The sequence below is a fragment of the Helicoverpa zea genome, chromosome 3, assembly GCF_022581195.2.
Source record: "Helicoverpa zea isolate HzStark_Cry1AcR chromosome 3, ilHelZeax1.1, whole genome shotgun sequence".
Lineage (NCBI taxonomy): Eukaryota > Metazoa > Arthropoda > Insecta > Lepidoptera > Noctuidae > Helicoverpa > Helicoverpa zea.
Window position 1 is genome coordinate 9,690,758 of NC_061454.1, and position 13,378 is coordinate 9,704,135.

General features: G+C 35.3%; 2 protein-coding genes across 2 annotated transcripts; both read left to right on the forward strand.

Annotated features, from left to right (window-relative positions):
* Positions 1 to 44: 44 nt before the first annotated feature.
* Positions 45 to 1,463, forward strand: LOC124646181 (NADH-ubiquinone oxidoreductase 49 kDa subunit-like). Its single transcript, XM_047186265.1, has one exon. It carries the CDS (start codon positions 90 to 92, stop codon positions 1,461 to 1,463), a length of 1,374 nt encoding a protein of 457 aa, XP_047042221.1. The 5' UTR covers positions 45 to 89.
* A 6,271-nt stretch (positions 1,464 to 7,734) lies between these two features.
* On the forward strand, positions 7,735 to 12,233 carry LOC124646219 (sorting nexin-20). Its single transcript, XM_047186327.1, has 4 exons — positions 7,735 to 8,039; positions 8,379 to 8,600; positions 9,384 to 9,577; positions 10,629 to 12,233. The coding sequence occupies exons 1-4, from the start codon at positions 7,818 to 7,820 to the stop codon at positions 10,747 to 10,749; spliced, it is 759 nt and encodes a 252-aa protein (XP_047042283.1). The 5' UTR covers positions 7,735 to 7,817; the 3' UTR covers positions 10,750 to 12,233.
* Positions 12,234 to 13,378: the final 1,145 nt, after the last annotated feature.

Here is a 13,378-nt window from a genome sequence, read left to right on the forward strand (position 1 = left end):
ACAATAATTGGGCAATTATTTTAAAATTAAATGTCAATATTCATTCACTTCAGTCAAATATCTAAATAAGGAGCTGAAAAGAAGAAAAGATGTTAAATTTACAAAACAAACGTGTTGTGAGTTTAGTGCGCCAGGCACGGCAGTTCACAGTTTATGCACCACTACAGGAATACAAAAGGTGGTACCCTGATGAGACATTTATTAAACAATTTTCCGGATCGGTCATGTACCCCACACCAGAAACAAACAAGTACTACAGAATTATTAGCCACGGCAAACTCTGGCCAGTTGAACGCAAACTTCAGAACATGATTATCAACTTTGGTCCTCAGCATCCAGCTGCTCACGGCGTTCTGCGTTTAATATTGGAACTGGATGGCGAAACTGTAGTAAGAGCTGACCCTCACATAGGTTTCCTGCACAGAGCTACTGAGAAACTAATGGAACATAAGCATTATAACCAAAATTTACCCTTCATGGACCGTCTAGATTACGTGTCCACATTGGCGAACGAGCAATGTTTCTGTATCGCTGTTGAAAAACTTCTCAATATTGAAGTACCTCCGAGAGGTAAAGCAATTAGAGTTTTATGTGCAGAATTGAGCCGTATAGCCAACCATTTGTTGAATGTATCGGGCACTGTACTAGATGCAGGGGGTATCACACCTTTTTTCTGGATGTGCGAGGAACGAGAGAAACTATACGAAATGTTTGAAAGACTATGTGGTGCTAGAATACACTGCTGCTATCTTCGTCCAGGCGGCGTGTCCCAAGATATTCCTATTGGTTATCTGGATGACGTTTATGAATTATGTAGTAAATTAGGAAATCGGTTAGACGAAACTGATGACCTTGCAACTACGAACCGATTGTTCTATGCTAGGTGTGCCGGCATCGGTGAAGTAAAGGCACATGATGCTATGTCTTTGGGATTCACTGGAAGTATGCTTCGCGCTTGTGGAGTTAAATGGGATCTTAGGATATGCATGCCGTACGATGGTTATGATTTGTATGATTTTGATGGCGTTGTTGGAACATTTGGTGATACTTATGACAGATATCTATTACGTTTTGAAGAAATGCGCCAGTCTTTGCGTATTATCAATCAAGTAATTGACACAATGCCTGAAGGAGAATTTAAAACAGATGATTCCAAAGTTTGCTTTCCTTCACGGAAAGAAATGAAAACTTCAATGGAGTCCTTAATTCATCATTTTAAGTTGTGCAGTGAAGGGTATCCAGTGCCACCTGGATTTACTTACACCGCGACTGAAGCTCCAAAAGGCGAATTGGGTATATACATGGTGGCCGATGGAACGTCGATTCCGTATCGTGTCCATTTACGTCCAAGTTCCTTTACATCATTAATGGGTATGTCTGTAATAGGCCCTCGCTTAATGCTAGCCGATATAGGCGTGCTCCTTGCGTCAATAGATGTTGTGTTTGGAGATATTGATCGTTAATTGATTGTTTATATAAAGTTATAATTTGTGCCTATTTATTCAGTGCCTACTTACTTAAATGCGTAGATTATATCTATCTTATATATTTATTAACTATAATGAATTACATACAATTCGTCTCCATATTGTCGTTTCTTTCTTACATTGCGTAAAAAGTAGGAACACGATAAATGTAAGTACCTAGGTATGTATCTATAACCATTCTTCTGTTAAAATAAGCCTTGTTACTAAGGGATGATAGGTATAAATGATGATAAATGGGGTAATAGGTACCTCCCTATATACTAATCTGCCGCGCTTGAGTAAATCCCAAAATCCCTTCTAGGTAGGGCTGCCATTTCGAATTACGCCAAACCCGGACAAATATTTAAAAAAACCCGGACATTTGGCGTAAATAGCATTTTTTCCCCGGACGAGTCCGTTTTTTTTTGTTTAACAAAACAAGACCTAATTTTTAATATTACCATATTACTTAAATTCAATGAGGTCCTTCCTTACATCAAAAGTCAGGGCCGTCTCTAGCTCATGTAGTACCTAGTATTGAAAGATTGTGACTGAATGTATTTCGGAGGTCATAATTAAGAAAGCTCATATGGAAACTAGGAGTTACCTTCTTGATTGGTTAGACAAAAAAATTATGAAAAATACAAACAACCGTAAAGTGAAGTCGCCGCGAGCGCACAGCGAGCGCGAAAATTTTTGAGTTTTGGGTCACTAAAGCACCTAAACTTGTATAATAAAAAAATCCGCAAAGTGAAGAAGCCGCAAGCGAAGCGAGCGCAAAATTGTTTGAATATTGGGATATTAAAGTGGCTAAACGTAAAAAAAATGTTTTAAGAAGGGGCTAAAATTTTTCTGGTCAACTCCTTAGTGCCGCAGACCGAGGATAGGAACGCCGGTAGACTTAAACTGGAAATTTTGCGGACACCGAGGCCACCGAATCTGATCGGAAGGGTGGCTTGAAGCCACGCTCGGTCGTCCAAGGCCAAATTAAAAACAGATGTAAAAGTAGAACGGATAATTTGGTCAATTCTGTCTAAAAGATGTGGCTGCTTCCATAAGGGAGAGGAGCGAAGGTTGTATATAAATTTTGGGCCAAAACAACAGTATTTTACTAAGGTAAAAGCCGAATGAAGATTAATTTTAAAAAGTCTATCCGAAATGTCATTAAAATTTGAAATTTTGTTATCTATGAATGTTGTGAAACTTTCTTCCAAAATAGGTGAACCTAGGAGGTGCAATGATGTTTCGTCCAGAATTTTAATTTGAGGTGCTATGACATTAAATTTTGATATGACTGTCTGTCTGTCCGGGATGTCAGGAACAAAAATTTCACATTTTGATAAATTTAGATCCAGTCCAATCGAATGAAATTTTTCTTTTAGGAATATGAGGTCTTGGTAAACAGTTTCTCTATCTCCTCCTAGGGTCCCGTCATCCAAATACCAAGCGTTAAATTTTGAATTTAGTTTCTCTATTATGGGGTGAATAGCCAAGCTGAAAATGACCGGCCCAAGGGGGTCACCCTGTTGGCATCCAACTGCAGATTCCAAAACATGGTCCTTGTATAGTAATTTAGAAGGGTGCCTGTAACATTGCCAAAGGTAACTATAAATTTCGGGTAATTCTTTTTTAGCCTCGGCCAACAAGGTGTCCCTGTTAACAGAATTAAAAGCGTTCTTTATGTCACCCTTAAGGATGACCTCACCTTTTTTTGAGTCTAAAAATGTGGAGAAAGCATGTATAGCAGCCTCACAGCCCCCTTTCGAACCAAATCCGAGTTGCAGGGGCTGAAATTTGTTAGCAAGCACGTCATGATAGTGCTTGCAACAAATTTTGGCTGCCATACGCCTGTATGTACACCCTACGGCAATGGGACGAATGCCGCCGTCCTTTTTACGGAGCGCACATAAGTTCGCTCCGTAAAGCACGTCCACGACGGCATTGTTCACACCGCCGGAGAGCATAAGATTAACTAGAGCCGTAAGTTCCCTCAGAAGCGACTCACCAGCTTCCCCAGCGCCCGAACCTACAAGATCCTTCAGATGTTGAGGGCTCAGGCCGTCGAGGCCGCCGGCAGAGCCGCTCCTGAAAGAAGCTATGGCTCCAGCTACTTGTTGGGCTGTAACGGTGAGGTGGTTGGAATTTAGATCTGGAGGGTCGGGGAAAGTGAGGTCATCCGAGGGAGCCGGGTGTTTACTCTCCAGAGCGGCAAGTGTTTCTGGAGAGTACGGCGCCACCACATCGCTGCTGAAAAGGATCCTAGCAGCACCCCTTATGTCACCCTCGCTTAATTTATTCTCTACATGTTGACACAAGTCCTTGGAGGTGAATTTGGAATTTACTGAAGTGTCTGGGACGAAAATGGAGGTCGAAAGGCTGCAATTTAGTTTAATTTGCTTGGTTAATGATTTTTTATTTATCTGAGTTTTGTCAACATGTAGGATGCGGTAGGGAAGGGTGAGCAACTGTTCCCAGGCGCTTTCTGAATTTTCCAGGGTTGCGAGGCGGACGCATTGGGCCAGACTTGACGCAACAGTCCGCCTTGCACCCCTGGGCACTCCTTTGAGTATGGGGGTGTTATATTTTGATACTTAGTTTCCCTATAATAAGATCATTTTGTAAAACTATTGAATAAAATTTACAGATCATTCAAAAAAAAAAAAAAAATGTAATTATTATAGAAATGTATGTAATGTATGAGCAGATTGGTACACTCCGCCAATAGCAATTTCATACATATCATTGGATAGGCCCTTTTATGTAGAACAACCTTTATTATGACAGCTTTGTTGAAATTTTTGTCCGTTCTGGGATATAGATCAAAAAGTGTGTAAAAGTTAAAACTAAATAATCTATTGATATCTCAAGATTTAAAGGAATACCAAAGTGCTACAACGTGTATGTCTTGTAAGTACTAAGTACTTGCTGTGCAGACATTGGTGTCCAAGATAAACTTAGACAGTAAATACAAACTTAGAAAAGTTGCATTGGTACTTGCCTGACCTGGAATCGAATCCACATACTTGAGAGGTTGGTTCTTTACCCACTAGGCCACCACGACTTAAATAATGATTATAACAAAATTAAAAAACAACGACATTGGTGTTAATTTTTCAAAGAAAATTAGGTTACAGTATTGATTATTATTAGTTTTAAAAACTTTCCATTGTCAGATTAAGCGAGTCTCTCCAGATAATCGTCAGATTATAAGATGATTACGTTAAGGGTACATAAATGAACCATATATATCTTAATCTGACGCGCTCGAGTATTTCAAAATGGCGATTTTTTTTTTTGGAATTTCAAATAATGGCCACGAGTATAGGTCACGTCTAAATCGTCAGATTATTGCATAAGAGACTTCGTTTTGGTTCACTTAACACCCCTTTTGAAAATCTGTCGCGCTCGATAAAATTTTTTTTTTTTTCCATTTTTAACCCTTACCTACGACCACCCCCACCATGGAAACAGTCAGATTAATATACGTATGTTTTCAAAATGACGTACGACGTGCATGCTATTAATATCTGACGCACCCGAGTATGTCCTTGCAACTGTTTTTTTTTTACATTTTTGAAAGTTTATAGCCGCTCCACCCACCGATGAAAGTGTGTGTATGTCAGGACATTTTTTTCTTCTTATCATCTAAGCTTCGCAATCTAAAAGGTCTCATGGACGCTCGAGTCACTCACGGTTTAGCACCCTTGCCTCCCCTACTATATACTAGCAAAATCGGCCTGTCCCACACCTTCAAACATTTTTATTTTTATTTTTTTTATATGGCACGTGTGAAAGTAAGTTTTTGATGGAGATGGCCAAATTTTCATAGTAAAAAAACCCAGAATCGACAGCAACGAAATGGGTACCAATGGGTTCGTTATGATAGACCTTTGATGGTGCCAAAAAATCCAGTCTGTAATCCATGGGGTATAGGAGCTATATCATATTTTCACAAAAATAGGTTATGTTGAATTTATGTTGATTTTAAAGATTATTTGCATAAAGGACCATAAAAAATACTAACGTCATACATGCGAAGAGTAACATCACCATAGTTACAGAGTTTGCCTGGTAATCAAAACGTCTTGAGTTAGAATTTTGACCCCCACCCATTGCACTATTGACATGAGCCACTCCAGATACCTACGACTAAGTACCGGCCTTACCTACTTGAAGAGGTTTCCCTGTTATGTGTAAACTTCTGAACTGGCAAAGGTTACTTAAAAAAAAAATGAAAGTAAAAAAAAATGTTTTTTTTTTTTTAGCTTTTTAATCACTATTCACATTAGTGAAAAGTTCTCGTCAATGCGAATAATATAAGCCCAAACACGAGGTAGTTAATATTTTTTCCCTTGACCTCTCTTCTCCATCATTAGGTCAGCTCTAAACCATCACTCGTGTATAGTGCTATAATAACAGACATATGTACACCTGAGTGTAAAGTTTTTACCCTATGCGCAACTTTTAATGAACTGCAAACAGAAAAGTTAAGCTTTTTTATGTACTAAAATCTTCATCGAAAAAACCTTGTAAAAAGAGAACCCCATGGTTTTTAGATGATATGAAATACTTTTTGTAATCTACACATTATACTGAATCCAACCATACATACGAAGTTTCTGTCGACTCTGGGTTTTTTTTTGGCCATCTCCTTTAGGTATATATTTTAATGTACAATTAAATCAATATGTACCATAAAAAGTGGATAGTTATTTTTATATTTAAAATAAAGCTAAAGAGGACGTACAAATATCGTGTGTCCCATGGCGCTCTTGGAGATTTCAAATACGCCTTACTTCTAAAATATTCGTTTTTAGGTATGTTTAAGTTTTTGAACTTAGTCTCTGTATATCTAAAAACGTATTTTTAATTTTAATGCCATAAATTTATTGTTATTTTAAGAAATATCATTATTTTAATGTTGTTCTACGAAAATCATTGTTCCGGAAAATCCTGTTTCGTCACGGCGAATTTGATATCGTACGCAAGACAAAATCTACTAATTTGTGTTTTTTCTACCTTCTTGGCAACTTTATGATCGTATTAGGATTCCGCCATTGCTGTTTTAAAGTCAGTTACGGCTAAAACTGTGACGATAATGTTGAAGTCATCAGCGCGCAAAATTTTTGTTCCGGATAGTGGCAGTATTTAAAAGGTTAATAAATTCTTTTCTTAACTCTATAACACTGTATATAACATAAACAACTCATCATTATTAGATTATAAAGGCTAAAAACAAGGTAGTTTAAATAAATATTAGTTATTTTCAATTTTAAAAGTCTTGTGAGATGAAAATGTCACCCTCTGCGCGTCACGTTACATACTACCGGAACAAAATCGTAACGATCTTGAATTGTAAAGCTTAGTGTACAATTAAATAATTTATGGGAGTGTCATGTCCGCGCGTGTGGTAGGTATCAAACGAAAAGGCATACATTTAATCGGTTTTGTTTATATATGTGTGTGTAAAGGTTTATATCTAAAAATTTAGTTAGGTATTTAATACTTTATTCTTTGTAATTGTGTTTTGAAATCGGCAGTGTGGACATTGCTCAAATTATTCTTATCCATCACGAAATTTTCATAATAGTCACTGTCCCATATTCTGGATGTTACAAAAATGGTTTTAAAAAATATATTTTTCATTTTATAGCATTTATTTTGGCATCATAGTATTTTGTTAGTATCTAAAATTTCTCACTAGGCTTGATTTTGGAAATTGTAGCGGGTATCATTAGTAATGACAACTTTTCTAGTGAGATGTGTCCAAGAAGTGACGAAAGTGAAATTATTTAGCTGATTATTTAATAATCTTATAGAATTATGCTAGTTTTGTTTGTTTTTAAAAGATTTTAAGCATATCTTTATGCCAACATAAGTTGATTTCGTTTCAATACTTGTTTGTTTTATTTCTGATTAATTATATTTTGTGACGTTCAGGAATACTATGCATCATACGCTAACAGAAAATTAATTTAAAATGCAGATTTAGCTGGTTAACAAAATATTCATTAATATTAGAGTAAATATAGTAGATTTCTCGAAATATAAAAAATATATTTCCGGTGCGTCACAGGGTATTCTTTTCTGAAAATCACCCATCTACTCACTGGCAGACTCTGTTGAAGTCATTTTCGGTCTTCAGCCTAACATTTCGATGGCCTTATCGTGTAATGAAATGTCATGATTATGAGATTAATAAAAGCGTCACATTATGTCAATGTCACTCGTTTGATTTTGTCATTCATTATAATCATTATTTTTCAACCATTTTCAACTGAGTAGGTTGTCATACAAACAAAAGGTGTTATCTATTGTTTGAAAACAAAAAAGATTGTGTTAATTATAATCATGTTAAAATTTGAAATAGTTTCCTCAAGGATTGTGGAAGGTTTTGAGAACGAAAAGAAATTCGTAGCTTATATGTTACAAGTAACTCAAGCTTCAGAATCCAGGGTGATGGATCCAGACCCTGCAAACGTTGAAAGACGGTACACCCATTTCCTCGATCTTTACAATGGTTTGAAAAAAGAATTTCCGGCTTTAGTAGGCGGATTGTCGTTCCCCAGAAAGGTTGGTAAACAAGACTTCAATTTTAATTAATTGTAAGTTCATTGTTAATATTATGAGTCATGAATACTTTGTTAGCAAATCTCTACCATTGTCCAGTAGGCGTATCACCTACATACAAGTATTATAATTTAGGGATATTATCCATTATTTATGGAGAGTACGCACTTCAAAACTATTTTATGTTAAGTTTATCAAAAAGTTATATAGATATTTAGCAAGTTTGTGCTCTTCGCAAGTAGTTGGTAATTTTTATTATGCGATTTGTAAGTCAATAATTATCACTTTTATATTAGTTTGTTGTGTATGATCTGGTTTCTAGATATATTTTTTTTATTTCAGATTGTTATGGGTAATTTTGATCCAATTTTGATTGCCAACCGATGTGCAGCATTTAATTCCCTGCTAGATCTAGTGGCCAGTGAGTCACGGCTGCGGGACTCTCCGGCTGCTATCACATTCTTCCAGGACATTGAACTAAATGAAGCCAAGCGACTCATCAACAACGGAAGTTTTGATCAAGCCCTGTCTGTTTTGGAGACTAGTTTCAAATTATTAAACAAGGTTTGTATAAACTCAGTACCTATATTTAACCCATTGCATTAATTAAATGGACTTTACTAATATAATATCTATCTATAGAAATGTAATAGAGATTTTTTTTTGTTTGAATGGTTATACACTGAAGGCTCCAATTTGAAAAATTCTTTCCCTGTTGGGAAGTAACCATATTCCCCAGTAACATAAGCTAGTGAGCTAAAATTTGTCTAGCCACGGGAAGAAGTTCCCCAGCACAGGAATGAAACTGTACGGAATATAGCTAGAGTAACATTGGTGCAGTGACTGGTAGACACAGAAATCAAAAGATTTATTGATCTCTGCAAGTATGCTATTATACCTGCTATTTTATACTTTGTTGTATAAAATGAACATTCAATGGAATATTAGATACTTTTTTACACAATTTCCAAATATTATATTGGCCATGAGATTAAGTAAAATAGTATATGCATAATAAGTGTTATGCATATTATTAATGTTTAATCAATGTATACTTGCATTATTTACTTCTTCAATTCCAATAATAACAACAATATTTGTCTGGAATTTTCAAACTTTATCTTGATGACCTTGATTAAATGCCCTGTAGGTAATTAATTAGATATGCAAAATTTGTTTATCAATAAGACAACAATGAAAACAATTTTAATCTGCATATAATTCTTTTTATGTACTGATTTTGTTTGGTGATTTGACACTTTATTTTGTTCAATAAAACTGTATTCACACATTACTACTTTGAAATGATATTCAAATAGTTGACAATGTTGTGTTAACACTTTCCAGGTGTATACGGACAGGTCTCGCGTGGTACTTGGCGCTTTGTGTCGTATAGTCGCCTGCGCGGGAGCCAGTGACGGAACACTCGCTGGTCCAGTGGAACGCTGGGCACAACTCGCGCTCAAGCGATATGAGGCCGTCAGCGACTCTGATCTCCTTCTCATTTATGTACCGCTGTTACATACATGCATTACCATTTGGTTAGTATCTTTTTACTTACTATGACCTCTGTGGATTAAGCAAGCTTGTGGTTTAAGGACTCTTAAGCCCTCAAAATAATTTTTGTGCCCAAAAAAAAAGTCACCAGCAGTGCACTAATGGGGCCTTGTTTTGCCCAAGGAGGCTCTCTATAGGGAAATCCTACCAGGTAGGCACTGAGCAATTGCTACTATTGTTATATGGTTAATCTGGTACTGTATGTCCTTGTTTGTCCTAAAAATATATTTTTGTTGGTTAATCATCCAATATTATTATAACATGAGTCATCACCCTGTGTTCACAAACGTTTTCCTTTGCTAAGTAGGTACATCATCAATCATGTGATGAATGTTAGGTAACCTTGACGAACATAACGTATGAAGCAGAATATGGCATATACCTACAGTCTTCACTAGTACATATTAATAATTAATAATAATTATGATTTGATTTATCTCATGTGGAATTTCACACTACTGAACCAAATTCAGGATTTCGAAGCCATTATCTATATGGTTGCAAGTCTGTAGGCAATTGATAGAGGAAATGGTGTTATATTAAACAATGGAACAATAGTATTAGCCAATAAACAAGTACTATCAGATAACTCAACAATTGAATTCATTGAACTGTTGAACAATAATAATGCACTATAAATAATAGTAATAACCTCAAGATTTAATTAGCTAGTACCTATTTGTTATGAAACTGATAAGATGGCGCAACTATGACGTAAACTGTGTCCACAGAATACTGCGATAGGCTATGTTTATAGAAAACACGTACAATGCAAGCACTATTTGCTAGCAATACTTAACTAGATATTTGGTGTTGCTTGGGCAAAATATTGTTTACATTATAACCTTCATAAAGAGCTCATCCACAAGTCACAACATAACGTACAACGAATTTACAACAGTAGGTATCGTCCCATTTATTCGTTATTATTATTATTCCCTTTTTTCAAATATTTAATACTTTTAACAAGTAGCTTTACTATTACAAAACGCCCAATACATTGCAGTTTTACTCAAAAGTATTTTTTTTTTTCAGGGAGACCCTTGGCAGAGACAAGTCGAAGTTGGTTGAGGAGCTGAACGATTTACGTAAGCGAGGAATGAAAGTAGATTCTGTGCCAAGCCTAATGGAAGCAGTGGATAGTCTTATTATCTAAACAAGAATAACAGCTGTGACAAACGACTCGATAAATAATTATCTGAATACTAATCTAATGTATGTATGTTTAAATGTTATATCAATTTGGACCAGAATAATGCGCTTTTGAAACATTAAAACTTGAATAATTTAAATATTCTCAATGTTTATAAAATTCAAGGATTCTGTTTTGCATAGATTTCAATTAATTTCTGCAAGCAATGCAGCCTTGTAGACTTGATACCTACTCATTGGACAAGTTTCGTAGTTCAGTCGCGACTCGACAGGTGGCGTTTTTTTAAAGTAATTTTATTCTCTGGGCATTATGCATATTAGTTAAAGATCTGTGTTATCAGGGATGGCGAATAATGCCTCATTTTTAAAACTGAATCTCTATCTGTTGTCATTTTATAAAGTATCGGTTAATCAATGAAACGATACTAAAACCTTCGGCAGTGAGTAATATTTTACTCCATATTATATGAAATCAATAATGCCTGAATTTCGCATCCCTGAAAGTAATATTTTATATTTTGTTTATTGTGTATACGTGTAGTGGTTTCTGTATATTTGATATTTTAATGGTAAGGCGTTTAAAGCATTGTATTGGCTAGTATCTCACTAGATTGTAAGTCTAGTTTTTGTTTAAAATCATTTATCTACTGATATTATATTTTATTAAATTATTATCGATTTGCTTAGGCATATATGTAAAACATATTAGTTTAGGGAGAAACAATTGGATTGTGCCTCGGCTTTATTTTAGATCTATATTTATTACGTTTTTTTTTGTGATTCAACTAAAGAAAAAAGAATTCAATACATTGTAGGCCAGTATTGCCTCATGGCCAAAATATATGCATTTGTCGATGAACTATAAAAGGCGGTCAAATAAAAATGATTGATATGAATTTGTCAAACTATCTGAAAGAAAAATGGTCAATTTATAAAAAAAAAATCTTTGTGCTCCAAATATTATTATACTACAGCGAGCTTTAACTTATGTAACATGATATTAGTCTAGTCGTTTTCACAAAAGTCTTTTTAAAATAATATTATTATGAAAGCGAAGTTTATGAAATAGCTTTAGAACTGCGCTGTAAACATTTAACAGTCAATTATGTAATTTAGCTAATGTTCAACATATTACAATCAGGGCTTGGTAATGTTAAGCAATTTTTAATATGCAATTTACAATATTGCTTCAGTTTCAGTAATATATTAGTGCAATAAAAAGAATCTAGCATAATATTCAAGGTATACAATATGTAGTTGTATGTAGTTATTTAGAAAAATTAATTATCATTATCTGTGTGATTAATGCAAATGTTTATTAAGTAGTTTCTTAGTCTACATGTAATCAAGTGTATCTAATCAGTTTTTTTAAGAGCGGCTAGACATTTACTATGATATTATTTTTTAAATAATGCTAATGTTAAGATGACTGATATTTTATACATTTGTAGCCATTGTAGGAAATAATAAAAATTATATACATACCTACTTTCATTGTGGTTGTTATTAATTGCAGAATTTGTGATCCTCAAAATAATGTTAAGATGTTATCTGATATTAAGTACGATTTTACTGGCCCGAAGGCCGAAGGTGGCTCTTCACACAGAAGGGTCTAACCTAACATCATCTGCGTAGCTTGTTCCCAACTATTTCAGGGTCAGCTTCCAGTTTTACCATAGTTCAGCAGTAGCTGAGTAAGTACCATTGCTTTTCACGCAGAGCGACTGCTTATCTGACTACCACAACCCGGTTACCTGGCCATCTCGATACTCTTGGTAACACTGATTGTCAGACTCTGGCTTCTGGCCTAAAATGGCCCAATTGGTGCAGTAATAAAAATAACAATTGTCGATATGCTAAACACATCTCATAGCCAGGACTCAAATGATTGCGATCGCGATTTATTCATTGATTGGTATACCTACCTATTCTTACTAACCTAGGTACATACAGCGTTATAAAATTACTATAATATACTTACCTAAGTAGGTAAAGCCGCATGGTTAGGTACGCGATGCCGCTGTGTCATAAAACAGTAATCAATTTAGTAAATTGATTGGGGATTCACCAAAACAATTTGCCCTTCATAAAGGTAAATTAATTCGGTTCAATTATTTGAATTTTGGGATCCCTAACTGCGGTTGAGTGGTTCTTTCATTATTGGTAGTTATATAAAGCCAATACTTTTAATCGAGCACTGTTCTCATACTATACGGCAAATTATGTTGATAGGTCACGGCATTAATACAATTAAATGAAATAATCTAAAGTTACCAAACTTAAATTAAATTAACTACTTAAATTGGCCATAGGTCGATTTTTGAAACCGATTAATCGGCAATCGCTACAACCTTTCAGCTGCTGAAGGTTTATAAGCTCTTAGTAATTTTGTTAAATATTGTCTTTAACTCAACCTACAGAGCTCGCGTGGCTAAACAACGCTTGGCGCGGTCGGTCCGTGGATGGGTGACCATCTTGTCATAACTAGAAAGAAAGAAAGAAAAACCATTTATTATCGCAAACGACGCAAAAGCAATAAAATAAATAAAACTAACAACTAACTACTTCTTCCGTGTTTCGGAGGGCACAATAAACTGGTGGGTCCTGGATGTCACTTAGCACAGTTAACTTTT